At 49.0% G+C, this 27658-nt stretch overlaps 2 protein-coding genes across 3 annotated transcripts in view; one reads left to right on the top strand and one right to left on the bottom strand.

The window, feature by feature from the left end:
* Positions 1 to 3345, bottom strand: part of KAT6A (lysine acetyltransferase 6A) — a 59565-nt gene extending 56220 nt beyond the window's left edge. Inside the window, exons 1-2 of the mRNA XM_072978927.2 lie at positions 3251 to 3345; positions 826 to 1763 (exon numbers count right to left, since the gene is read on the bottom strand). Coding sequence (XP_072835028.2) covers positions 826 to 1428 — 603 coding nt within the window. The 5' untranslated portion in view covers positions 1429 to 1763; positions 3251 to 3345. The remainder of the gene's footprint in view (positions 1 to 825; positions 1764 to 3250) is intronic.
* A 368-nt stretch (positions 3346 to 3713) lies between these two features.
* Positions 3714 to 25721, top strand: AP3M2 (adaptor related protein complex 3 subunit mu 2). 2 transcript variants are annotated; one of them, XM_072978930.2, is made up of 9 exons: positions 3714 to 3835; positions 13962 to 14296; positions 18309 to 18480; positions 19647 to 19784; positions 20280 to 20365; positions 21292 to 21425; positions 22526 to 22730; positions 23167 to 23311; positions 23956 to 25721. In XM_072978930.2, exons 2-9 carry the CDS (start codon positions 14024 to 14026, stop codon positions 24054 to 24056), a joined length of 1254 nt encoding a protein of 417 aa, XP_072835031.1. In that variant the 5' UTR covers positions 3714 to 3835; positions 13962 to 14023; the 3' UTR covers positions 24057 to 25721. The 2 variants fall into 2 exon arrangements, with proteins under 2 accessions (XP_072835031.1, XP_072835030.1); XM_072978929.2 differs by lacking the exon at positions 3714 to 3835 and adding an exon at positions 10915 to 11126.
* Positions 25722 to 27658: the final 1937 nt, after the last annotated feature.

Below are 27658 nucleotides of genomic sequence, written 5' to 3'. Positions count from 1 at the left end.
TTAAGCAGAAGAATTAGCAGAAACAAGTTACCAACGTCCTGCAGGTTTCACAGACTTACTATCTAGATGGCTCCACTTCATTTTGTTAACATATCACAGTTACTAATCTTATTTTAAAATACAGACTCCTCAAAATCCTCACCTCGTTTCTGTTTTTTTCTGAGAGCACAGAACATTCATATTAAAAAGAAAATTTCTTCAAGTCATGAAGCTTTCTCTTCAAACAGGGTACAAACAACCAATGATCAGAAACCACAATCCACATACCCTGAACATGCACAATGCACTTTTAATAGTACTGTACTGCTTAGCAGTATTATGACCACCTTGTGGGTGGTAAACATTTGTAGGCACTCTCAGTCATCCTTACAACAGCCCTAAAGAATAGAAAAGTATTGCTACAGGTATAACAGTTGGTATAGTGTGGGAGTTAGAATGCTGAATGAGGAACCTGGGTTCAAATCCCCACCTGTCTATGTAGCTGACTAGTTGGACTTAGGCTAGTCCCACTTCCTCAGTCTGAGCCATCTCACAAGGTTGTCCCGAAGGTAATGTAAGAAGGCTCACTTGAGGAAGGGCAAAACATATATGTGAGAGATTAAACAAAACATAAAATATTCCAGATGGAAAGCGGAGACAAACAGATCTTGCCTAAAACCATCTAGAATTTACAGGTGAGCTGAAACATGAACTTCCCTACTGACAGCTCGACTTTAAGTCACCACACAACACCAGCTCTTCTACAAATGGCACCACGGAGACATAATCTCAAGCACTGGATCTTCAACAACCAAGAGCACGATTTGGTGAGCATGTGATTCTTACCTTATCTTTTTCATGTGGAAGTAGCGATACCGGAGGAAGACAAGAAAGAGACTCGTAACTCTCTTTCCCATCTGCATTTGTGGCTGCTTTAGTGTTGAGTTGGTACAGAGGCCCATCTTTAAGAAGTCGTCCATGGCCAACAGCACGCTTGACAGCCAACCGCAATTGCTGGTGGAAGACAGAAGGAGCGCTGCTCGCAAACACAGCTGAGACATCCTTCTGCCCTTTCAAGAAACGTTCAATGTTCTTCAACGATGAGCCACTGGACTCTGCCAAGCCCTCAATTGCCCGTTTAATCAGTTTATTCCAGTCCACGTTCGGTTTGCCATCCAACTTGCCATGGTTTCGTGGCTTGGGAAGTGCTATTCGCCCAGGGTTATCAGGATCCTTATAGGAATTAAGTCCTTTATTGGAAACTTTTAGAATGGTTCCATCTTTGACACTCAGTTCCAACTGTTCCAGAACAGTTTTGCGGTCCAAACCATGGGACGAAGACACGGCATTGCATATCCTCTCTTCTGAAGGGCGCTGTTTTTGCTTCTTGACCTTTTTTATTGCCTCCAAAATCCACTCAGTGTACAGCGGGTTAGCGAGTTTTACCATGGTGAAAAATTCTGTATATCCATAGAGTCGTTATCCCTTATCCCTATGCTGAAGGAGTTCCACACAATGGAAAAACAGATGATCGGAGAAAGGGGACCAGCTAACCATAGCATACACGTTTTCTGCCCCAAGTTGCTGTTTGTTTTTCAGACATCAATATTTAGCACTTTTAGTTCTAAAAAAGGACATTTCCTGCTATTGGCTGATTCATGTTTTCCAATAAATCCCTCAAACAGCTGCTGAACAAGTGTAGCACACAGGTGAGAAGAATTCAGCACATCTCACTCCAAGTCTTTACGTTTCAAACGAATCCACAAGCAAACAGAACTGTAGTCCTACAGGAAAAATGAAAACACAAGTTATATCACTTAACAATCTCCACAAGTGATTTTTGTAGTAGATTTTATGTAACAGAACATTTAAAAAAGCCCTGGACCAAGATCAGAGAAAAGGTCTATTTAGCGCAGTGTAGTTCCCACAGTAGCCAGCCAGAAACTTAGAAGCATGCAATATATCCAAGAATATTTGGCCACAACTGAAACCAAAAGCAATTACAGAAGTGGTGCTCAAAAACGGCACTGTGTCTGGTCCATTTTTCAACAACAATGAACTTGTGGCAGCAGGAACCCATCCATCAGGCTGCGAGCCATTTGCAAAACTAGGGCAAACTCGTCTTAAAACAAGCAGAGGAAACCAGAGAAAAAGCAACGTCTCCCATTCTCTCTACTTGAGAAAAAAGAGGTGAAGACAGTTATAACAAGAAAACAGATGGGGACCAATCTACACCCCCCCCTCAATAGTTCTATAACGAATATAGCTTGGAAAGGTGAAAGCCGAGGACCTGAAGAACTTTTTAAAAAACCAAAACATTTCAGTTATACGGGAGGGACACATTTCAAGCCTTCCTGGGATAGCCCTGACAACCAAAACATGTCAGCAGGAAGATCTTAATGGGACCCGAGGAAAAGTTGGAAGCCCCTGCTCTGCTTGTAAGGGGATGTTCAAGGCTGACTTCATAGTTTCTGGACCCAGTTCTCAAAATAAAAAAATAAGAAAGGGTAAGCGGCCTGGCAAGCAAAGGGGGAAAGGGGAGGTTTGCAAAAGTCAGGCAAGGGCCCCGCCGGAGATGCCTGTCCGAAGTGGGTCGGACCAGCGAAGGCGAGCAGAGAGAGAGGGAGAGAGTCCCGGGTTATGTAAGGCGAGGCGGCAGCAAGACAACCACTCGGGTCCGAAGGCAGGCAGGCAGGCGGGCCGCCCGAGCCCAAGCCGCCGCCGCCCCTTCCCTCCGTGGCTCGCCTCGGCTGCCCTTTGAGGGCCGAAGGCGGGCGAGCCAGGCAGGCAGGCAGGCAGGCGGCCCGAAAGCGCCTCCGCTCCGCCCTCCCCCCCGTAGCCTGAGGTGGTGGCGGCGGCTCGGCTGGGCCGGGGTTCCCGAAGCGACCGTGAGGAGGCCTAGCCCGAGGCTTCGCCGAGAGGCCCCGAGGAGGAGACGGAGGCGGCCTGGGCCCGGGCGGCGCGGCCCTCCGGGCTGAGGCCCGCGGGGTCGGTGGGCCAGGCGGGCGGGCGGCCTGCACCTGCCGCGGCGAGGGCCCGGCCGGGCCTGGGGCCTGGCGTAGCCGGAGCGGGCGAGCGCCTCACGGGCCGGACCCGACCAGGCCGCGGGGCCTGACGCGAGAGAGAAGCCCGCGCAGGGGCCTTTATATATTTTTTTTCCGCCCCCGTCGGTGGGTTCGGAGCCGGCCCGGGGGGCCCCCGCGGAGGCTTTCCCGCCGGGCCGGGGCGCGGGGAAAGGGAGGCGGCGGCGGCGGGGGACGGCGGCACTTACCGGGGCCTACGCGAGGCGGAGCCCGGGAGGCAGAGGCCGGACGGCGGCGAAGACCCAAACTGACACGGCGGCCATCTTGGGTCCCCAGCGCTCCGGAGGGCGGAGAGGCGCCTGGCAGCGGAACAGCCCGCGCTGGGGAGGGAGGGAGGGAGGAGCCGCCGCCTGTCGGAGGAGGAGGAGGGGGGAGGGGTGTGGGAACAGCCTCTGAGCGACGGAGAGGCCGAGACCAGGCGGCGGAGGGAGGGCCGCCGCCGGGGAGGGAACAGCCGGGCTCTGTCTGCCCGCGCGTGCGCGGATGGATGGATGGATGGATGGCGGGGAGGGAGGCAACAAGGGGGGGGCAATGTCGTGAGGGTGGGGAGGGCGCGCGCACGCGCGGCGCGTCCTTTCTCTTCTCTCGCTCTCGCTCTCGCTCTTCCCCCCCCCCCGCGCCCCGCGGGAAGGAAGGAGGGAAGGAGACGCGGACGCTGAGAAAGCCGGGCGGTGCACCTCGCCTCTGGCGGGCTTCCTCGCGAGCAAGCTTCAGCCCTATAGAGGCGGCCCGCGGGGTTGGGTGAGTGAGTGAGCGAGTGAGCCAACGGCTCGGTAAGTTCCTCTGCGCGATCCACGTGTGTGTGTGTGTGGGGGGGGGGGGTGTCTCTCCTCTCGGGGGCGGAGGAGGCCAAAGGAAGTTGCAGTCTAGAGTAGACCCCTTTGGGATCCGTGGGATTGATTGGCCATCCGAGTGGACTCGCCAAATCCCCGCTGGTTCGGTGGGGGGGGAGGAATTTTACTCTGGTGCCATTTTCTACGCTAGGGAAGGGGATTGGGTCCCATTGGGGTTTTTTTCTCTCTCTCTTTTACTCCGGAGGAAGCCCCCCATAGGATGCTTTCCGTGGGGCGGAATCGCGGGAAAGCGTTCCTGGCCGACGTTGCTGGTGTTTCAATCTTGCACACTTTTTTAAAAAAAAATTGGGAGTCAGTGGCTGTCCTTCCATAGGGCTTATTCCCAAACTAGGGAGTGGAGGTGCCTCGTCCCGAACCTAATTTGTTTACTCGGGAGTAAGAATCCCATTCCGTTCGTCGCGGGAGCCCGACTCGCGAGCAAGTTAATACGCCTCCCGTTTCGACTTCCTCCTAAGCCTGTACATAGGCGGTTCTAGTCCGGACTCATTCTCCATTCAGCTCCTACTGGGCTTGTTCGTGAGTAAGTGTGCATCAGCTTTGATTGAGTCTTATAGGTGCTGCTGTCCATTCCTAGGGGCATTTACTCTCGAGTAAAACATGCAGCAGACATGCACCTGTTTAATTGAGCTTTCTCCGAAATAGGCATGCATAGCATTTCAGCCTCAAGGAAACACTGTACAACTGCAGGGCTGGATCATGTCCTTTGGGATCTTGAGTAATTAAATCAAAATTTCCAGCGCTTTCCTCCAAGGAGTTCTGCAGTTACAAAAAACTAAAGGTGATTTATAATAAAATTATCACCGAAGCACATACAAAGCGCTTTTCTCTTTCTTTCTTTCTTTCTTTCTTTCTTTCTTTCTTTCTTTCTTTCTTTCTTTCTTTCTTTCTTTCTTTCTTTCTTTCTTTTCCCACTGATTATAACAAAAACCAAATCTCACACTCAGCCAAAGGCAACAAAGGGCCCTGTAAGAGCTCAAAGGCAAGATCTGTTTGGCATAAGCTTCTCAGGATCTCAAGCTTGTGCAGTATCAAATGTGTTCAGCTTTAAGGTGCCACAAGTCTCTTAGACGTCTTTGCTGCCACAGGTTAACACTGGCTGTTCTTCCCGCCACCCACCCATCCCACTGCTTCAAATCCCAGGAAAGAGAGCTGCTGGGTTTTGTTTTCCTGACAGGGTTTCCGCTTGCTTTTAATTTCAGGAGCTAACCGCTGTGTGAATAATCAGCACCTCTGGTTTGTATTGCTAAGAAGTTATTGCATAAATATTCAGCAAAAGGCAATGTCCTGCTAAAGCCACGGAGTGGATCTGACTGTTTAAATGGATGTTAAGGAATAACAGCTGATCTGCTCGGTGGTGGGGAATGAGTTTCATGGCAGGGTGCAAAGAGCAGCTCCCCATTCAGAATTAAATTGATTCTGATTAAAGTTCTCATACATTCAGAACTAAATTGAAAAAGAGAGACACCTATATCATTGTGTTCTATCCCTTTTTTATTACTCTTAAAGACGGGGGCAAAAAATGTCCCCTGGACTGCAAGGAGAACAAAACTATCCGTTCTGAAGGAAATCAACCCTAAGTGCTCCCTGGAAGGACAGATCCTGAAGCTGAGGCTGCAATAACTTTGGCCATCACATGAGAAGAGAAGACTCCCTGGAAAAGACCTTGATGTTGGGAAAGAGTGAGGGCAAGAGGAGAAGGGGACGACAGAAGACGAGATGGCTGGGCGGTATCATCGAAGAGATCAACATGAATTTGACCCAGTTCCGGGAGGCAGTGAAAGACAAGAAGGCCTGGCGTGTTCTGGTCCATGGGGTCATGAAGAGTCGGACATGACTAAATGACTAAACAACAACAACCGTCGCTTTCATCCAGGCATCTTAACCCACCCGTTCTGGCTGGTACAAGTTGGCTGATTTATAGGCATGGGAAGCCAGTCGTTAATTCACTGTCCTCACCCCCACCCCTACCATTAAAGATGCAACAGACGGACCTTGTTTCCCAACCCAAAACATTGTAAGAGAGCTGCTTTGGCTCAAAACATTTCAGCACTTCTTTCTTAAATAGTCATTCAAGGATGCTTGTTCCTTACCATCCACCAACGGTCAATCAGACACCAAAAATGTTCCATTTAAATGACTGGCAGTGTTTTCTTTTGCACCTGAAAAGCTGAGAATGAGGCTCTCCATAGTCTCTTCATTATCCCGGCCTTCCCGACCCCGTTGTTAACGGCTTCTGTGCAGCCCTCGGACCTCTGCCCACGGCAGAATTTCGTTGTATGTGTATATACTTACAATGACAATAAATTATTATTATTATTATTATTATTATTATTATTATTATTATTATTATTATTATTATTATTATTATTATTATTATTATCCCACCTCTTACGACAGCACGCTACACCACGGGCTGTATCCCCTTTTGCCATGGCACAGCCAGCCCGCCTACGCCGCCGCTCACATTCCAGCCTTCCACCAGAACGCCAAGCTGTAGCTGCCCTCCTGCACCGGCCACCTGAGAAGCATCTCGCTTGGGACGAGGAGGTGTGCCACGGACTTGTGAACGGCAGCTGCACTGCACTTCAGCACTTGAACCGCCTGCCACTTTTGGGCTCCTTTCTGCAGGAAAGCAGCAGGACGTCACAATCAGGACCATACAATCTTTTTTTAAAAAGAAAAAGAAAAGAAAACTGTTGAACTGTGGATGGTATTTCTATCTAGTATTATATGTAAATGAATTATGCTTTTTAAAAAAGCAATAACCCCACTAGGGAACAAAGTTCATATAAACAGAGATTTATATCTGCAGTTGTGGTGGATCTAGTTCCGTTCCGGTTCATACATACATTGTGTGTGTCAGTGTGTTTGCATGTGCACACACCATCAAGTCGATTCCAACTTATGGTGATCCTTTCCAGGGGTTTCCAGGTAGAATCAGAAGTGCATTACCCTTCCTTTCCTCTAGGGGCAACCTTGGGACTGTGTGCAGCTGGCCCAGGGCCACCCAGGCTGGCTCTTCAGCCAGGAAGCCCAAGAGGTGGGGAATCGAACTCCTGACCTCTGCCTTTCCCACCGAGCTATCCAGCCAGCAAATGCTGCCAGTGCAACAAAAGTGACTAGTCCTCAAGGTGCTGATGTGAGGTTGGGTGTGTTGTTTGTTGCAAAGAGGTGCCCTGACCCTGGGTGGGTGGAAGGGAGAAAACGGTGGCCAGCAAAGAAGGCTCTCGACATAAGCAACGGTCCACATCTGAGCTTCAGATACAGCAGGGGGTGTGGGTGTGGATTAATAGAACCTTGCTCAAAAGATAATAAATGAGACAGAAATCTGGTGGTTAGCTTCCCTTAAGACTGGCTTGCAGGTCCACAAAGCAGCCGGTCTGGTGGGTGCAGGAGCCTGCAGAGAAGGGAGTGGAAGGCGATGGGGCTCCCCCCCCCCAGTCGCATGGCAAGGGAACGTCCAGCTCTGCTCTGGACCTCCCGCTTGCCATCGGCAAGCCCTCTCTGCTCTTCTTCCAGGGTCTCCCGTTTGGTTCGAATCCCTTTTGGCTTCGGCTTTCCTTGCTCCATCCGGGGCTCTGGCCTCCAGCCGAGAAGAGCAATGCCCCCGACTCCAGCCAGTCCATTTTCCTGGCTCCTTTGGTAAGAAAGAAATCGCACAGGCGAGGGTTGACTCGAAGCCACTGTGATGCGCTCTGAGCAGGAGGCATCAGGAGACATTCCAGTGCACTGTCCCTTCCCCGTTTTTCATTTTTGTGGGCACTTTCCTTAAGGTGTGTACATTGTGGCTAGCGTTTTCCCTCTGCTGTGAGTCTCCTCAGGCCCTCGCCCACAAAGGTGTTTTGATGCACGCTTTCCCTTAAGATGTACATTTTTAATGGAGACACTCTAAAAACTGGATCCCCATGCAAGTGGATTCATAGGTAGATCCCAATTGTTGCTGATCCCCGTTACCAGCGGTCACACGACACTTTGGAATGGACAAAGTTCTCCAACTCTCCACCCGCAAAGACTCTGCCCTGGCATGTCCCTCCACAAAGGGTGGTTCATTTCCAGAAGAGGGCCTTTACTCCTTGTGTTCTCAAATCCACTGAGCTCTAGGTACGGCCCGACCGTAAAATTAATCCAGCTTCCCTTGTCCTGAGACCAGCATGTAGGACGGGAGCCGTGCTTTCCATCCATCTGTGGCTTCTCTGCAGAAGAGAGGAGGTGAGGGAGCAGCCCAGTTGTAGGCAGTCCAGCAGAACTAGCCATCACGGGGAGGTGCAATGGGCACCCTCTTCCAAGGAGACAGCCAATTTTATTTATGTATTTTTTTATTTATTTAAAACTTCTAGAGCACCCATCTGACCCATGGTCACTCTGGACAACAATCAAAACCATAACCCAAAACATGAAAATAACAAACGTACAACATGCAGGGTAGCAAAAATTGATTGGAGGAGAATCCCCCACAACCTCTTCTTCCCCTTTTCCCGTTAAGAATTTTAACAAATGAACCCCAACAAACTCCTTCCTCGAGGTTTCCACCCAGTGGATGACAAAGAGGAGAGGCAGGCTTTTCTCCCCCACTCCATCTGTGTCGGTTGCCCTCAAAGGAAGCTTTCTCCTTTCTTAGAACTGCATAACTGGAAGAAAACCTATGGATCATGCTCAGCCTTACCTCTACCACAAGATGGGAGTGTTTGCACTCGTTTTGGTGCATGATGCCATGCAAGGGAGGAGGCAGCTAAATTTTCCCCTCTGATCCTCCCAGCAAGACAGAGGGGCTCCTGGTCAGTCAAAAGGCAGGAATAGGAGGAGATACAGCCTATGCTGGATGGGGTTGCACTGCCTCTAAAAACAGCAGGTACACAACTTTGGGGTGTGCCTGGATTCACCTATGACCCTGGATGCCCAGATTTCAGTAGTGGCCAAGAGTGATTTTGCACCATTTAAACTAGCACACTGGCTGCACCTGTTCCTGGAGAGGTTTGTTCTGCTCATGGTGACACAGGCCTTAGTTACATCCCAGCTGGATTAAGGCAAGGTGCTCTATTTGAGGCTCCAGGGATCCAGATTTGGGACTTGGGATTCAGGACTTGGTACCAAAGACTCGGACCCAAAGGCTTGCCAACATCCCTGGTCCTAAACTGCTTGGATCCAAGCTATCTCAAGGACCACATCTCTTTCTTTATGAGCCCACCCAAGTTTAAAGATCACGAGGAGAGGCTTTTCTCAACCCTCACCACCTTCACAGATGTGTTTGATGAGGGCACAAGAGAGTGCCTTCTCTGTGATTCTTCCCAGACTCTGGAACTCCCTCCCACTGGAGGCCAGACTGGCCTCATCTTTGCGGTCCTTCCACAAGCAGGCCAAGACCTTTCTCTTTTGATAGCTTTCTCTTGGGGGGGGGGGTGGCTGAGTGGGATTTTTTAAAGGATTGTTGCTTTTGAATATACATTTGTTGCTGGTTTTATTACCATCTTTTACCATGGTGTCTGTCTAATCCTTTTTAGTATTTAGACATGTCTTGTTTTTAGCTTTAAACGCTGTCTTTTTATAATGTACGGCACCTTGGGTCCTTTTTAAGGAGAAAGGTGGGATTAAAATATTTTATATAAAATAAATAAACATTCCTTCACCCTCCTTGTGGGCATTCCTGGATTTCTGGCCCAGGTGACACTATATCTCTTCCGTATTCACCCAACAGTCTGAACACTCTCTACCCACCAAGATTATGTGGATATTCAAATCCCAGGGCCCATGGTCTCTAAAATCCTATTCCTCCTCATGATCCTAACATTATTGCAAGCCGCCTAGAGTGGTCCATCGGTCCAGATAGGCAGGGTATAAATCAAATAAATAATAATAATAATAATATGGAGACACAGGCTACAGGGAAGCTTCCTAAAGCCTTATGTAGGCAGGAAAAAGTTTCCAGATGTGAATGGAACAATGTCTTTGAAGGCAATCAAAGGCCTTGCTAACTCCAATTATGACGTAGCTCTTTTTATAGAAGGTTTGAATAATCAGACCAAGATGGGATTTGGCAGAATAGATACTGCAACTATTAGTTGGGAGGATGTGCTTAAAGGGATTCTGCAAATTTCTGAGCTATTCAGGGGCACAGGAGCAATCGAAAGGGCCCTTGCAAGTAGAAAACTCCAGTCTGGAAAGGTGGGGAAGCCAGTGGGGCCAGGCAGCTATTGTGCCCGCTGGCGATGCCCTCCAAGTACCAGCTATGGATGGGCTACTTCAAAGTCCTTAATCTCCCTCCTTATGTGTGGGGTTTTTTTCCCTCGTTAAATTACAGTACATGAGGACTGGAAAGCCCTCAAAATAGACATTCAAAAAACTTGCAGGTAGAAAGTTCTTGGGCCTCAAATAAGACACACTGGCCACTCCAGGTCGTCTTGACACATTTGGGGAACCGGGGGGGGGGCTTCCAGGTCCGAAACGTTCCCCTTTTGTTCTAATTGTGGTGCTGTAACGTGGCGTTACTGTAACGGTAGCGTTAGAAACCCAGGAGGAACTCGTTGTTTCTGCCCTGACAACGTTTTTATTAACTGTCCACGTGAAACCTGATCAGGTTTCGCTCCTGTCAGGCGAGCCATGGGGCTTCATGAGGGGGCGAACGAGGCGACTGAGCCGCCTGAGGGGCCGCCGGGCCGCCCTGAGGCGAAGCGGCAGCTGACCGTCACGCGCCCGGCGGCGCCCGTGGGCGGCGAAGGGAGCGAGCGGCTTTTCGACGGCGGGGGATAATCCCGTTGCCGGGGCGACCGCGAGTCCCTCCTCCTCCCCCCCTTCCCTAGAGAGAGCCATGTTAAAAGAGAGGGAAGGGGGGGGGAAACCTGTCCCTCGACCAACCACCGTTCCGCTTTCGCCTCTGCTCGATGGTCGTTGGAGGCGGAGGCTGCCACTCAGCGACGTCCTCGCGCTCCGGCCCGCCTTCCTGCCCGGCTGCGAGCCGTTGGAAGCCGGGGATGCTTAAGCCCCGCCCCGCGGGCCCCCCCACCAGGCTTATCCTTCGGAGCGGCGGGGGATAGATGGACAAGCGGTAGCTCCGCCGCCCGCCAATCAGCGGGGAGAGCGAGGGTTCAGTGGGCGGGTCTAAGTGGCATCCTCTTCTCTCTGCCCCTTTCCCTCCCCTCTCCGCCCCACTTCAGCCTCGGACTTCATCTCGGGAAGGGATCATCGGGGAAGGCGGAGGGGCTGAAAAACCCAGGAGGTGAGAATGGGGGCGGGGGGGGGACTGTGCGGAGTCGGAGGCTGGAAGCTGGGCGGCGGGGGGGGGGGTCCTGAGCAGGTGGCTGGAATTGGGGGGGCAAGGGGGGGAGGCAAGCTGTGGGGCAGCCCAGCCCCTTGAGCTCGATGAGGGTCCTTGGCGGGGACCCCCAGATTCTAGGGTGGGAGGGGAATAACGGGGGTGGGGGTGGGGGTCTGGGAGACTAAAATCTTTGAAACGGCCAAAAGGACACCCTAACCCTGTTAAATCATAATAAATATAATAAGGAGGTTTTTCCTTGAGGGGTGTTGTGTAGGCAAATGTATTCTTGTGGATGAGGGTCCTGGAGTGGGTTTGTGGGTTTGCGAGGGGGGGGTTCAAACATCAGCAATGGCCGGGGTGAGCGAGGTTGCCAACAATGGGCACCCTTTGGATTAAGACGACAACGTGTGGAGTTGCATGGTGTGAACAACCAGAGACTCGGATCCGTGTTTGAAACCTGGTGGGAATCTTTGGGGTGAATGAGGTTGTAATAGGGACATGCAAGGATAGTATGGGGGGATTGTAGGGGGAAAAATGCATTGCTTCCTAGGGCTCTGGGTGAGAGAACTGGAGATGATGGCATGAAAGGGGGCTCCAGGTGTAAATATGGATGGAGAATGACTCTCCAGGATGGGAAGACCGATGTGATGGAGAGCTGAGGTCATCGTGGCAGGATCCGGTTTGAGCAGTGGTTCTAGCAACATGGAGGATTTCCTGCCCTGGTCATTCTTTAAAATGACAAGGGGAGATTCATGCTCTGGATTCCGGAGACATGGAGGTAGCAACACAGAGGAAATGAAACTCGGACCGAAAAGACCCCCTATGGATACATTGAGGATGACATGACCAGATGGGGCTGGCAGTTCTTCCTATATAGAGCCGAGAAGGGGGCTGGAGTCACTAGTCCCTGCTGTTGAACTCCTGAGCCACGTGGTGGTTGGTAGCCACAGGAAGGGTTAGGGTATCTTTATAGCTTGGGTGAGCAACCTGACCTCTGTTCACTTGTGGATGAGCTGCCAGTGGGTACATACTAATGAAGAGTGGGGTTTAGAGCTGAACCCCCCAGACTGCAAGGAGAACAAACCTATCCATTGTGAAGGAAATCAACCCCAAGTGCTCACTGGAAGGACAGATCCTGAAGCTGAGGCTCCAATACTTTGGCCATCTCATGAGAAGAGAAGGATGAGATGGTTAGACAGGGTCACCAAAGCAACCAACATGAATTAGATGCAGCTCCAGGAGGCAGTGGAAGACAGGAGGGCCTGGCATGCTCTGGTCCATAGGGTCATGAAGACTTAACGACTAAACAACAACAACAACCATCACCTTCTCCGCCTCTTTCTTTCAAGTGCCCATACATCTTCGCTGGAATAGGAGGAGAGGCAGGAGTACTGGTCACAGACTTTGAAGCAAAGTCAGGTATTCAAGTCAATTACCCTTGGCGGTAAAGATCACTGTAATTGACTTGGGTAACTGACACACTTGGCATTTTCTGAATCTCATTTCATTCTTTCCTAACCCTATAGCTAGATCCAGTGTGCATATAAGCCTGTGGCTAGAATATAGTGCTCTGGGCACCTGAAGAAGTAAACCATGCACATGAAAGCTCATGCCAGTTAAAAACCACAGACTTGTTTTTGCAGCAGCAACCCAACATGGCTATCTCACTGGAATGGAAGTTTGCTTTTTCCTAAGTACAGTGGTGCCTCGCTTAACGATTACCTTGTTAAACAATGAATCCACTTTACGATGAAGTTTTTGTGATCACTTTTGCGATTGCAAAACAATGTTTAGATAGGGAAATTTCGCTTGATGATGATCGGTTCCCTGCTTCGGGAACCAATTTTTCACTAGACGACGATTTTTAATCAGCTGATCGGCGGATCTAAAATGGCCACCCGATGTGCAAAATGGCTCCCCAATGTGTTTTAGGACGGATTCCTCACTTTACAGGCACTGAAAATGGCTGCCCCTATGGAGGATCTTCGCTGGACACTGAGGTATTTAACCCATTGGAACGCATTGAACCGGTTTCAATGCATTTCAATGGGCTTTTTCGTTTTGCTTGACGAGGATTTCGCTTAACAGCGATTTCAACGGAACAAATGATCCTCATCAAGCGAGACACCACTGTACGTGACTTGATGCAGGAATATTAATAAGAGCAAATATCTGGAGAAAATCGACAACCTCTTCTGCAATGGCCGATGTCTGTTTTTCTCCTCAGATGTGATTCTAGCTGTTATCTACTCAGGTTAACAGTTCTTCACCTACTCATTGCACCTGCAAGTCACACACTTTCTCTGTGATCCTCACTGCAAGTGTTAAACAGCTTCCAGTTTCACTGAAGTCCTTATAGCATAAGACAGGCTTGGCTGACAGGACGAAGTCTGTGAAGGCCACAGAAGGAATTGCACTTGTTAAGGGGAAGGCTGAAGGTAGAAGAAGATGGAATGGCCCATGATTGTTGCCTCAGGGATGGGGCGGGGAGGTGAGGGGATTGGATTCGAAAGATGTGGGACCTAAAATGCGAATGGATAGAGTGGTCATTGCAGTCGAAAGGTCTAGGTGGGGTTTGGGAGGCATTGAGCAGAGATGAGAGAAATCACTTTTCTCAACTGCAGGTCCCATGCTACCAGGGGTATTCTGGGAAATAAAGTCCAAAAAAGTAACGTTTCCTGACTCAGCTGTAGGGACAGTGTGATCTGGAGTACAATAAGAGGGCAGATCCTTTCTGCAATTTTCATATAAATATATGTATATGTATCTATGTGTACTATCTATGGTTATTTTTAGACTGGAGCAGCTCATCCGTTGGGCAAAGCACCTTCAGCATTTGACCTCTCCCGGGACCAGCCATGATTCACAGCCTCTTCCTCATAAACTCCTCCGGAGACATCTTCTTGGAGAAACACTGGAAAAGCGTGGTCAGCCGCTCGGTTTGCGACTATTTCTTTGAGGCTCAGGAGCGGGCTTCGGAGGCGGAAAACGTGCCCCCTGTGATCCCCACCCCTCACCACTATCTCCTAAGCGTTTACCGACACAAGATCTTCTTCGTGGCGGTGATCCAGACGGAAGTGCCCCCGCTTTTCGTCATTGAATTTCTTCACCGGGTTGTGGACACTTTTCAGGTAGGCCAAGCGCTGTGGCGGTTTCGGACCCTCCGGTCCCCGCTGTCTGCTGACGATTTCAGAGGGAGAGAAAATGAGAGGATTACGTGTTACAGATCCAGAGTGGGCAACCCTGCCGGATCCAGGAGTCAGGTTTCTGCCCCTTGAGATCCTCCAGGGCCCCCACAAACTGTCAGAAAAGCAAAAACATGACATCCGCGATGGTTGAAAGTGCAATGCCAGTTCTAAAATGTGGGCACTTCGTCATGCCAGATCACACAGGAAGCCTTGGGCCTTGTTTGAAAAGTGAGTCGCTATTTCTGGAAACGTCCAGGAACTGCAATTCACTCTCCCCACCCCACCCCAAAAAAAGGGGAAAGTGGCAGAATGCTGGGAGGGTCACGTGTGGTTCTACGGTTTCACTTTGCACAACCCGTTACAAAGTACTGTACATTTGGTTCCTGTTAGAGCTGATGGAAATTGTTTGGACTATCGCTCCCTTAACATTCCGAAAATTGTAACTTTTCCCAAGCTTTGGTTTGTCTGTATCCCAATAAAACCTCTTCATGATCTGTACATCTGTAACAAGGTGCCATATACGGAATCACATGATAGTTCCGTGGAGCCAACTCCCATACAATGTATGTGGTCATTTCTCCCGGATTGCAGGCAAGGATTTTCTTTCCTGAGAGCTATTAATGGGAGGTCCTGGGAAATGATTTTGTGATTTATTTATTTTTCTGCTTGCAAAGCAAGAGCTGTATCCTTGGGCGGTGCACCCCACCCGTGTCTGCTCAGTTCCATCCTGATGTTATTGATTAGAGCACCCTTCCTATTTTACCTCAAGGGCATTCAGCCAGTTTCTCCACTCTGGCATTGAGCTTTTATCAGTTAGTTAGCATCTACCGCAGCATGCAGAGTTCCTCCCGTTTCCCCTGTTCTCCTGCTTGGGAGAAGCAGCCGTTGTGACCCACTGGCAGCAAGATCAATGTGAAGTTGCCACAACTCATGGTCTGTTTGCACTCCCTGTTATTTTGGTTTGATAGTCTCTTTTCATATTAAACTCTGGGTCATAACAACATGAGGGGAACCACAGCCTGGTCTAACCCAGCACTTTGTTCCCAAATCCTTCTGATGCTCCAGGGAAGCCCATAAGCATTTCCTTGGCGGTCAAGTCATCTTTCACCTTTTTTCCAAGTTGTTCAGTGTAGTTATGTGTGCTTTTCCTCTTTGATTCAACCTTCTGAACTCAGCTACTGGTCTTAGAAAAAGTGAGACCATTTTTTTTGGAATAGCTCTGAGAATCTCCCACCCAGAATGGCCCCCGTTGGCTGACGGGGATGATGGGATTTCTCCTCCCCAAAAGTTACTCTTCTGAACTTCACCCAAGTATCTTCCGTGATTAACTAGGTATTTGAACAACTGACCAGGGTTGGGGGGGCACATCCAGGAACACAACCTGCACTTTTCTCAATGAGCAGCAATGTGCTCTCAAGACTTAAGCTGTTTCCCTTACGCATGTGTAAACCAACAGTAGATCTTGAAAAATAAGATCCACCCAAAACATTGTGTTTTAAGTACTGGGATATAATTAGATCAGTTATAATAAGATGCGGCTAAATTGTGAATACTTCCAAAATGTCTCTCTGAAAATAATAATGATCATTTGCATTACAGTGTAAAAGAAATGAGAGCAACCATTTAAATTCCCTCTCCTTAGCAGGTGGCCAGTTTAGTTTCCCTGAGAGATGAATTCCAAAGGCTGGGAGCCACCACCAAGAAGGCCTTCTCTCATGCCCTCATCAGGCGAGCCCCCCCTCCCAAGGGTGGCAGGCCTGAGCGAAGGGCTGCTCCTCCATTTCTCAAAGCCCAGGCAGGTTTTTATGGCAGAACTTGGTCTTTTAGGTAGCCTGAATCCAAAAATGGTTCGGATTTTACAGGCAAGTAAGTATCAGCGCTTTGCATTGCTCCCAGAAGTGAATCGCTAGCCAGTGGAGCCGTCGTAACAGGAGCAGACATGGGCAACAGGGTTCGATGGCATGCAGCAAGGAGGCGGCCATTTTAGCTAGCTAAGCTTGGCCGCCCGGAAAAGGCAGCCAAATGTTCACTCATTGCATGTATGATTGTATTTGCTCCCCAGAGGCTGCTTATGACTAGGGCAGGGGGCCCTCCCCCTGGAATTTCAGGATGCTGTGCCCCCCACCACCCCAGTCCAGAAGCCATCCCTACTTGGCACGCAGAATGAACGGCAGCAGAAGTTTCTTTCTGGGGCTGTAAGCCAGCTTTGGCCATCCCGGCGAGGGAGACAATGCCGGCCTCTGATGGGCTTCAAAGGGCTCAGCTAATCATGGGACTGAAAAATCCCTTTATGGTTAAGGGTCAGGCTTCATGTGATGCTAAGTATGTCTTTGAAGGTTGTGGTTGCTATTCTGCCTCTTCCTCTCTCTTTTTTTTAACCGAGCTGCAGTTGACAGGGCAGATGGATAACCTAGGGCAAGGGGGAGCTCAGTTCCCCTCTGGAAAAAAAACACACCCTCATCCTCTGAATGTGGCAGTCACAGCTTTGGGGAGGATGAGTTTTTGAGCAGGATAACAAGGAAGGAGCGTTACATGCCACTCCTGGATTATAGGATTAATCCGCCTTGTCTTCCTGGAGCTTCTATGAGCCTGCTGTTTATTTTAAGAAAGAACGCCAGCTGTGGGATTCAGAGACATCTCTCGCATCAGCTGCTGTCCAGAGTTATGTTCTCTACAAATGCCTTTTCCTTTGGCCATGGGAATGCAGAAATACTTTCATTATTTAAACCACAAGTATTCTCTTATTGCAGCTGTAAGGTTTTGCATGGGAACTTGGTCAATATGGCTTCTAGCCCCACGTCAGCCACAAAACAGCTTGGATGACCTCAGCTTCAGTCCCCACCACCACCGTTTTTGAGCCTGACCTACCTTAGAAGCTTGTTGTGGGAACAAAGTGGGCAGCAGGAGAACCACTAACATCTTTATTTTCTGGGTAGAATAAGAACACGGAGCCTTCTGGCAGCATCAAGGCTAACCGGTTTTATTTGTCATAAACTTCAGCAGAATGCAGCCCGCTTCACCTGATGCCCCAGTGAAGCTGGCTGGTGCCCCCAAAGATTTGGGCATCATAGAACTGGTGCATCGTGAATACACACGAGGAGCCTTCCTTGCACAGAGTGATGGCTTTTGTCCGTCGTTTTGGCTGACGGCTTCATTGGCGTTGAGCAGACTTGTGGACACCAGATGCTTTTGTTTCTGAAACAATATTAAGGCTTAATTCCATTGTGACCATCTTCTTGAAGCTTTGTTTGGGATCCTTTTAGTGTTCATAGAAAGTTACTGCAGCTAATTGTGACTAATTGACAGGGTGCTTCTTGGCTGTGCAAGCCGATGCATGACTAGGAGCGCAACTTGACCAATGCCTTGCTAATTAGCTATAACAGGTTATTAAAACCTCATGTGAATGCCAGCAGGATTCTGGACATTGCTTGAAATATTAGAATTTTTTGTGCCATGATTTATAAGCCTTTCCCCACCTCCTCTCCTAACATCGTAACCAGATTCCTCCAGCCTAGAAATTTCCAACTCCAGCCCTGCTGACACATAAGAAGCCTTGGAGTTTGTAACCTGATAGTGGAGCTGCATTAGAGTTTTATTATAGAGGTGCTGGGTTTCTCCTTCAGATGCCATTGGGGCTTCCTGATAATTGTAAAATGAGGAGACGGTCCAGGACTGGCCGCCTGCCACTGCCTTTTGCCATATGTCTATTCTTCCCTCTGAACCAGCTCCTTCACCTGGCTCCATGGCAGAGGTGTGCTGTTTTTTTCCAGCGGCCTGGGGAATTATGGGAGTTGTAGTCCAGAAACACAAACTGGCACACAGTGACTCCATAGCAAATTCACTCCTTGTGTTTTGTTTTTCCGTGTTTTCAGGGCGACTGGGGCAACGTCCCCTTCCTCCGTCTGCTTCAGCTCCTTTTGCAGGGGTCTCGTTAATCTTATTTCCCTCCCCGCAGGATTATTTTGGGGTCTGTTCAGAAGTTGTCATCAAGGACAACGTGGTGGTTGTCTACGAGGTACTCGAGGAAATGCTGGACAATGGCTTCCCGCTGGCCACTGAATCTAACATTCTGAAGGAGCTGATCAAGCCACCTACCATCCTCCGGACAGTCGTCAATACCATCACAGGTAGGAATGTAGAAACTGGCTTCATACTGGGGTCTGGCTTGTCGTCCGTCTAACCCAGTTTCACTGGCTCTCTCTGGCAGCAGCTCTCCAGGCTTCCAGCCATGATTTCTCCCATGGCCTATGTGAAGTTCTCTGGTGGGCCCTGGACGTTTCCCAGTTGGAGAGCCAGTCGCCCGACCCTACTTAGCTTCTATATTCAGAGAAGATCACAGTTGTTCAGAGTAATCTTGGTGTCAGAAGGTCAGAAAAGGTGTGGTGTGAGACGGAGAGAGAAGGACAGACAGACAGAAAGGCAGAAGAGTTTTGCAATGACCTTTGTCATTTTTCAGATCTGGGATTCATCCTGGACTCAAACATGTGTTCGAGGCCTGACTTCTTCAGTTCTTGCCATATATTTTTATGATGATAAAAATGAGAGCTTGGAAAACTTACATTTTTATCGCAACACCCAGGATTTATCAACCAGCACATCCACAGACAACCCCCCCCCCAAAAAACCCAAGTCCATTCTGTAAGCGGGGTGATGATGCCAGTTTGGCTCACCTTCAGCCTTACACACACTTAATTTGAGAGGGTATCCCACTGAACTAAAGGGTGTTTACTCCTGAGCAAACCTACATAGGATGTTTTGTGACAGCTTAACCTGTGAAGAGATCAGAACACCTCAAAGGCTTCCATGTGTTCTCGTGTTCTTTTGGGTGAGTGACTAGAGATCTTACATTAGGGGTTCCCAAACTGTGCACCTCAGCATCTTGGGGTGCTGCAGAATCCTCTCATCCCTCATAGGCCTTTGTTGGTGGTGCATTTTGTGGCCACTGGCTGTGGCTCTCCTCACCCAACGTGTCGTACTGAGGAGCAGTGGCCTGTGACCGCCAAGCCGAGGGAGCCATAAGTCAAAAAAAAGTTGCGGAACCACTGTCTTAAGCTAATGTGGTTAATCTTCCGGCTGTGTGAGAGAAGGCGATTTGCTCATTCCTATATGCATACAACTTCCACCCAGGGAACTGAGAGCAAGACGTGAAAGGCCAAATGCTTTCCTGGTGTGAAGCTCTTCCGTTCCGTGCAGATCCAGAGGGCTCTCGCACGGCCTGGCGGTGGAGTGGGTGCCTTGCTTTGCGAAACCGGTCTGGTTGGCATTGTGCTCCCGGCCCTCTTCCTCGTTTCAGGAAGCACTAATGTGGGTGAACAGCTCCCTACAGGGCAGCTCTCGGTGGTTCCCTGGCGCCGGACAGGCGTGAAGTACACCAACAACGAGGCCTATTTTGATGTGATCGAGGAAATAGACGCCATCATCGAGAAATCAGGTACGGGATGGGGAGGTGAGACATGTATTTCGGTGTCATCTCCTCTAAGTGGCAATACGCTGGGATAATTGAGACGGAAACCACAAGATATTACCGTATTTTTCGCTCCATAAGACGCACCTTTCCATAAGACGCACCAATTTTTTAGGAGAAGAAAACAGGAAAATATAATCTGTTTTCTTCGCTCCATAAGACGCACAGACTTTCCACCCCCCTGCTTTGTGGGGAAAAAGTGTGCCTTATGGTGCAAAAAATCCGGTAATTCACACACACCACAAAGTTTACTAGCAGTTCTTTGCCCTATTTAAGAGCCCCTCTCTTTTTTTCTTTGCTCACCTCATCCCATTTAGTTAGTTCCTGTGTTTATCTATTACCTTGGAAATGAAACAAGCAAAGCAGCTTATCAATTTTAAAGCAGTGAGCAACAACAAATAATAGAATGCATGTTGTTATTTTTTTGTGATCCCACCTGGGATTTATTTGCTGTGTCGCCAGGTTCTACAATCACGGCCGAAATCCAAGGAGTGATTGATGCCTGTGTGAAACTGACGGGGATGCCGGATCTTACTCTCTCCTTTATGGTAAAGTTAGAGAGGAAGAAAATCTCTTGCTTGCTTGTGTGTTGTTGTTGTTTATTAAAGAAAATGTCTCTGCAACCCTTTCATATAAAAAGTTTCAGAGTAATGTGGAAGAATTAGGCATTTCCAGAGAGAAGGTTCTGTCCGTCTGTCTCGACAGGAAAAATAAGAGTTTGGGGGCATTTTAGCAAGAAAATGTATTTTTGCGCTTTTTTGTTATATGCTAAAAGGATGCATCACAATTAATATGTTTTTTAAAAATACATGCAACATAAAGACAATGCAGGAAAATTCAGCAGGTATATACAGCATCGTTTACCCCCTAGGCAAATTTGTACGAGTCACCTGGTGCTATCCTGGCGTTAACAATTTCCTTACATCCCCTCCCCCCTGCCCACATTTAGGCTGGAAGTGTGTGCTTTTTTCCAAAACCGGAACAGTCTTCATCCCCATGGTGAGCTGCCCTGTGGGTCCAGGAGAGCCCCATGGAGCCCACTTTGCCAGCTTGCAAGATGTAGGGTGCCTCCACCAAGGAGGATTTTTTTCCCTGTTTGCTGCTGGCCTAGCCTCAGATTGAGGGAGACCTTGAGCAGCACCTCGGCTGCCCAGCAATCCTGATCTGGCAGAAGGTGGCCCTTCCTCTCTTGATGAATGTTGAGATGCTGCAGTAAAGTGTTAAACATTTAAACAGACCCTTCCCTTCCTCTAGGGGGCACCCTGGGACTGTGCAGCTGGCCCAAGGCCACCCAGGCTGGCTCTTCTCCCAGGAGGCTCAGTGGGGAATCGAATTCCCAGCCTCTGGCTCCGCAGCCAGATGCCTGAACCAATGCAGGAGACTGCAGGGCAGCAGAACAAACATTCCACCGGGTGGGGGCAGAAGAGGTGCTGTGGGCCAAGAAATCTCCACTTCTGTCCCTTGCTTGTTTCAGAACCCCAGGTTGCTGGATGACGTCAGCTTCCACCCCTGCGTCCGCTTCAAGCGCTGGGAGTCGGAGCGGATTCTCTCCTTCATTCCTCCCGATGGGAACTTCCGCTTGCTCTCGTATCACGTCAGTGCTCAGAAGTAAGGCTTGGGATCAGGAGCTGTGGCTGAATCTGTTGGTGTCCTGGATCTTTTCCTGTACGCCCCCCCCCCCAGGATCTTCTGTGGGGAGGGGGGCTCCAAAGGGGTCTACTGCTCCATACATAAGAGTTAGAGTCCCGGTTCCTTTTGCAACTCAAGGAAGCAACAATGAACTGTTCCAGCTATACGAACCCTTAAATAATCTGCCCCGTCATTTCTCCCTTGGGTATTTCTTCAGCCTGAGGAAGGGGAGGAGATACTTTGTCGGCAAGGTGATGTCTCTGCTTTTTCAGATGCTGTCAAGGTTTGTCATCACTTTCCTTCCAAGAAGCAGGCGTCTTTTAATTTCATGGCTGCTGTCACCATCTGCAGTGATCATGGAGCCCAAGAATGTAAAATCTGTCACTGCCTCCATATCTTCCCCTTCTGTTTGCCAGGAGGTGATGGGACCAGTGGCCACGATCTTAGTTTTGTTTTTTTTTTTAAGTTGAGCATCAGACCATTTTGGCACTCTCCTCTTTCACCCTCATTAAGAGGTTCTTTAATTCCTCCTCACTTTCTGCCACCAGAGTTGTATCATCTACATATCGGAGGTTGTTGATAGTTCTTCTGGCAATCTTAATTCCGTCTTGGGATTCCTCCAGTCCACCCTTTCGCATGATGTATTCTGCATATAAGTTGAATAAGCAGGGGGACAATATACAGCCTTGTCGTACTCTTTTCCCAGTTTTGAACCAATCAGTTGTTCCATATCCGGTTCTAACTGTTGCTTCCTGTCCCGCATATAGATTTCTCAGGAGGCATATAAGGTGGTCAGGCACTCCCATTTCTTTAAGGACTTGCCATAGTTTGCTGTGGTCCACACAGTCAAAGGCTTTTGCATGGTCAATGCAGTAGAAGTAGATGTTTTTCTGGAACTCTCTGGCTTTCTCCATAATCCAGCGCATGTTGGCAATTTGGTCTCAAGTTCCTCTGCCCCTGGTTTTTGGTTTCTGTTTTTGTTTCTGGTTTCAATTTTTTCCGTGGGTCGCTGTGTTTAGCGCTGGCACGCAAAGCAGCGACAGGGGAGTAGGGGTACAGAGATGTCTCCTCTGTTCCAGCTTGGTGGCCATCCCTGTCTACGTGAAACACAACATCAGTTTCCGGGACAGCTCGCTGGGCCGTTTTGAGATCACCATTGGGCCCAAACAGACCATGGGGAAGACTGTGGAGGGGGTGATGGTTACCAGCCAGATGCCGAAGGGTGTCCTGAACATGACCCTCACGCCGTCTCAGGGGACGCACACCTTTGACCCTGTCACCAAGGTAAGAGGGGAGCGAGGAAAAGGACTAGAGAGGAAGAACCCAGACTCCGTTCTTGGTTTATTTTTCTTTTTGAGGCAGGAAGGACCATATTTTAGAGAAGCCACAATATGAGATTGTGCACAACGCTGGTGTGTTGTGTTATGCACAACACACCAGAGGCCCCACCATTCCTGAGCTTGTGACATCTAAATTTAAACCGTAACTACCAGCCTCTGAGCCCCTTTCCCTCTCGGTCTTCACAGTGCAATCATTACAGCTTACTCTGAGCAGGCCAAAGCGGTCCGGTTAGCTTTCCTTTGTGGGCTTTGGCCCCCTGCCTCCAGGTTGGCAGCCTTTTAGTGCATGGGCATTGTGGGCTTAATTACCTGCACAGCTCCAATACTCATGTTGCTCTCCCCCCTCTTTTCTTCCCCCAACCCCATCCTTTCCTGCAAAGCTGCTGACGTGGGACGTTGGAAAGATCAACCCGCAAAAGCTACCGAGTTTGAAGGGGACGATGAGCCTCCAGGCCGGAGCTTCCAAGCCCGACGAGAACCCCACCATCAACCTGCAGTTCAAAATCCAGCAGCTGGCCATTTCTGGTTCGTGGGTATAACCTTCAGTTGCTATAATCTTTTCACTTAACAAAGCCTGTCTCCGTCCAATTAGGGGGAGGCAAAGCAGATGTTGGCAGGCTGGGATGTATCGGGAAGACCCGATACAGAGTTGAAACCTCATGTTAGTTAGAGTGGACCCATTGAGATGTATAGGGCTCACGAATCACAAAGGAAAAAAAAGACCATGGATTTCGGTGGCAGCAAGCCGGTTAGTAAGTTGGAACTAGAGCAGGCACATTGAATCGGTGCAATGTAGGGAGTTCCACTGATTCAGTGGCCCTGCTCTACTGGAGCATGGATTTACTCAAATTGGGATTAATGTTGAATTTCACCACCACCCCATCATTATTTTGTTCAAGAGATTAGAAAGAACGCATGATAGGGAGCGAGGGGGCAACAACATTACTTTGAAAAATAACAACTGTGCTAATGGGGTTTTTTGGTTGGTTTGGGGAAAGCCGTACCCTTCCATACCTTCTCTTTCAACTACCCTGGCTGAACTGTTTCATAGGGATACCGACCTAGCCGTGCTTTCTCTGGATGAGCATCTCGTAGGCCAGTCATCATCCCCTCCATTTCCCAGAGATGCTGACCTCCATTCCTGCCTCTCAACTTTTTCGCCCTCCTAGGTTTGAAGGTGAACCGCCTCGACATGTACGGCGAGAAATACAAACCGTTCAAGGGGATCAAGTACATGACCAAGGCCGGGAAGTTCCAAGTCCGGACCTAGGAGCGCCTATCCCGGAGAGAAGACTTGAGTGCACCCTCACTTCCTGCTCCATCTCTTCTCCCATCTTTCTCTGGACTGCTCCTTGCTATGAGTTTGATTGGGGCAGGTATTTTTCCTGAGCTGGGCGACAGTGGCACACCCGCCTTTGCTACCATCGGAAGTTCTCGGGTGGGCTTCAAGACCAGGTGGGAGAAAGAGTGACCTCCGTCCAGGCTTGCCAGCTGAGTCTCTACTTCACAAAGTCTCCAGTACATGCAAAGGCTGCGCACGTCTCTCTTGTGCGGCTGGCATTTCCTTGCGTCTTTGCTGGAGCATCCACGTTTTAGAGGTTGAGGGCAGAAGGAGGAGATGTCAAGGGCAGCGGTCCGGATTACATGTCATCTTGGAACACCCCTGATGTGTTGACCGACAACAAGAGACCTCTCCACCCCATACGGCCTTGCTAAGAGCTAGCTTATTTTTGAATCAGGGCAGAGGGTGAGCAGAGATTATAGTTTTCTTGAAGAACTGAAAGTATGAGTGAGGCACTTCTGTATATTGGGAATAAGTACATGTCAGCTGTTGCCTCCGATAAACAGGTTCAGCAGGTTTGGGATAATGCTTTCAAAAAGCCTGCAAATCCTGTTTAACCGAGAGAGGAAAGTGGGACAAAAGATATGAGTGCAGAGGCCTCTGGCAAGCCAGTCCATTATCATGTCATCTCTGAACAGCTGCTACCTACTTAGATTTCTTTGCCAGGCAGGCTTCATACAGAATATGTATTTAATATTTGTAAGAAGTGAGGTCTGGCTAAAGAAAGGGGTGGGGCAGGATGCTGGGCTCTTAAAGGCAGGGCAGCTTTAACTGTTAGGCTGCAGCTTCTTTCTCCTGCATGCACTCCTGAATATCCTCTCTTATGTCCTGTTGCTTCTATACAAGTAGATTGTTGCTCTGTGTGTGTGTGTGTTTATGTATGTTCTGATCTGAACTTGTACCAGTTGCCATGCTGAGGGTTTGGTTTGATTTCCTTATTGAAACGTAGTAGATCTAAGTTGGCTTTGTTGGCATGATTGCCTTTCTTTGAAATGAAGCCAGAGAGCATGGGAACATGGAAAAGAGTCTCCTGCGTTGGAGAAGCACCACTGGATGTGTAACGGTGTGCAAATAGCCCACACATGGTGATTTGGCAGCTTTTTAAAATGGTGGTGCAAATTGTTTTGCTTTTGCAGAACTATAGTGGGTGGAAATCAGCTGCTGTGCCACCCTTTGTTTGGAAGATGTGTATCTGTTTCCGGTCCCTAGGATGTAGAAAAGGACACTGAGCCACACCTACTGCTGCTAGTCAAGTTTTTAAGCAGACGGAATTTCCCCAACTCTGAGGATATGGGTCGTTGTCAGTAGCAAGAGAATTCAGGAATGTTGTACTCCTTTGGGGTCAGCCCTTTTTACACAGCCCTTTACACAGCTTGGAAATGTCGCCTATTTTTGAGACTACAGCTTCCCGATGGAGTCCCCAAAAGTCGCTTCCAAGGTTTGCTTTTGAATGCAGTGGACTTATTTTTCAGTAAAGCATGTTTAGACGTAACCATTCTTAATGGCAGTCACACCAAGTTGCCCCTCTTTACAACTTGCCTTGTGGTAAACTAACTTGTGCGTTCTAAAAGTGAAAACAAAACTACACCTCGATTTCCTCTGTTTTGGGTCTCTTTTTGTGTGCTCTAGGCAAACTGCTTGACTTTTAAAGTTAATATATCTTGTGTATAAGCAATAGTGCTTCCCATTGTTATAAACCAAGAAAAGTCACAGACAGTTTAAATGCTACTCTGAGGAGGGAAAAGGAAGTACACTGGAGACAGCATGGTTACTGGCCAGTTGGTGCTAATCATACTGGGTTTTCCCTAGAAATCTGTCAAAGATTCTCTCTGGGCTTGTCTCCATGAGGGAAAAATTGATGTGATTCTCAGGACAGCAAAGGTGCATGCATAACACTTTCCTGAAGCATAAGGTTTATATCCGTCCACCCAAATTGACTTGCAAAGCTAACCCTATTCCTTAGAGAGCATAAAGAATGTCTAGGAGTTACCGTTAATGAGTGCTTTGTTTCAGAGCACAGCTGGGCAGCGGGCAGCCCTCGAAATGTTGCTAGAACAATCAACTCCTGCCAGCCTCCCGCCACCATGGCCATGGGTGAGACGGTAGGGGTTGTCGTCTGTCAGCCTCTGGAGGGCCACAGGTTGCCCGTGACCCACTTGATGCTGCCTGACTTTGAGCCTCAGAATACTGTTCCGTTGAATAGAACGGCACTCTCTCGAGCAGTCGGTTCAACCCCAGTGCAGCCGCCGCGTGGCCTGGACAGAATCTGTTCAGCGCAAGGGGAGAGAATTCTGTCTGTGTCTGAGGATCTCAATAAAAAACACTTCTATCCTTGGCCATAAGAGTTATGATGGAAAAAGCTGTCAGTGCATTCTTTTGAGATTGGGGAGGGGGGACCCAGAAGTGGGGTAGCTCATCCACAGGCTTTCATTTCACCCTTTCACTCCTGCAGGAGAAGACAGTCCCTGATAATCCCGGTCTATTATTTATTGGCGAAAGCCATTTTGACAGTGCAATTGAACATGCATCATCTCGTGCCAGAGCCCTAGAAATGCACACGGGCATGTCAAGGAAAACAGAGACTCTGGCCCACAAGAAAATCTGCTGTTTCTAGAGGATGCAAAGGTGTACCTGCTGCTTATGCTCAGTAGGTGGGGTTGCAACCTAAGAAATAGTGATCCCCCCCCTCCTTAATGCTACTTTTGGATTTTCATTGTGGTGTAGCTGATAAAGTGATTGACTAAGAGTCTCAAAGGCTTTCACGGCCGGGATCTGATGGTTGTTGTGGGTTTTTCGGGCTCTTTGACTGTGTTCTGCAGGTTGTTCTTCCTGACGTTCCGCCAGTCTCTGTGGCCGGCATCTTCTGAACCCGGGAAACCCAAAACAACCATGATGGACTATGACTCTGGAGAACAGGGTTCGAATCCTCACTTGGCCATATTGGGGGGGGCATGGAACTGGTAAAACCACTCCTTAAATATCTCACTTTCCTTGAAAGCCCTCTTAGGGTCACTATAAGTCAGTTCTGATTTGACGTCACAGAAAATACACACATACACAGAGCTATTCTTGCCACAAAGCTGTGATGAGCTTCTAAAAGGACCAACCTGGGTGAACAGCGCCCCCTGGTGTTGACCTCCAGTAGGAAAGGAACGGGGGAGAAGCAAGTTATCCTTTCTACAAGCCAAAGGTGCCTCTCAGGTGGGAAGCCATCATCTGACAGGCAGCAACGTTTGGCCCCATTTGTAAAAGGGGATCTTGTTGGACTACAACACCCAGCATTCCTCATCAGCAGAGAATGAGAGGTGATGGGACCTGTAGTCCAGCACATCCGAAAAGTGACAAGTTGCTTATCTCTGTTTTATGAAAGAGAGGAAACCGACAGACGGGGCTCGCATTGCATGAACCAGGAGGCCCTTCGCTTGCACGGGGTTGGCATGAAATGAACAGGTATACTGGGCCAGAACACCTGAAGGGGCTTACACCTTCCTAGTTTTTTTTAATTTATTTCTTATTCTTTTTAATTGCAT

The sequence above is a fragment of the Pogona vitticeps genome, chromosome 8 (genome assembly GCF_051106095.1).
Source record: "Pogona vitticeps strain Pit_001003342236 chromosome 8, PviZW2.1, whole genome shotgun sequence".
NCBI lineage: Eukaryota > Metazoa > Chordata > Lepidosauria > Squamata > Agamidae > Pogona > Pogona vitticeps.
Note: the sequence above shows the minus strand (reverse complement) of the source record. Positions and strands in the feature narration are given on the sequence as shown.

Coding starts and splice junctions, on each gene's coding strand:
- AP3M2 (XM_072978930.2), top strand. CDS start 14,024: ATGATTCACAGCCTCTTCCTCATAAACTCCTCCGGAGACATCTTCTTG. Junction 18,481..19,646: donor AGTCGTCAATACCATCACAG/GTAGGAATGTAG, acceptor TCCTCGTTTCAG/GAAGCACTAATGTGGGTGAA. Junction 22,731..23,166: donor CCTTTGACCCTGTCACCAAG/GTAAGAGGGGAG, acceptor TTTCCTGCAAAG/CTGCTGACGTGGGACGTTGG.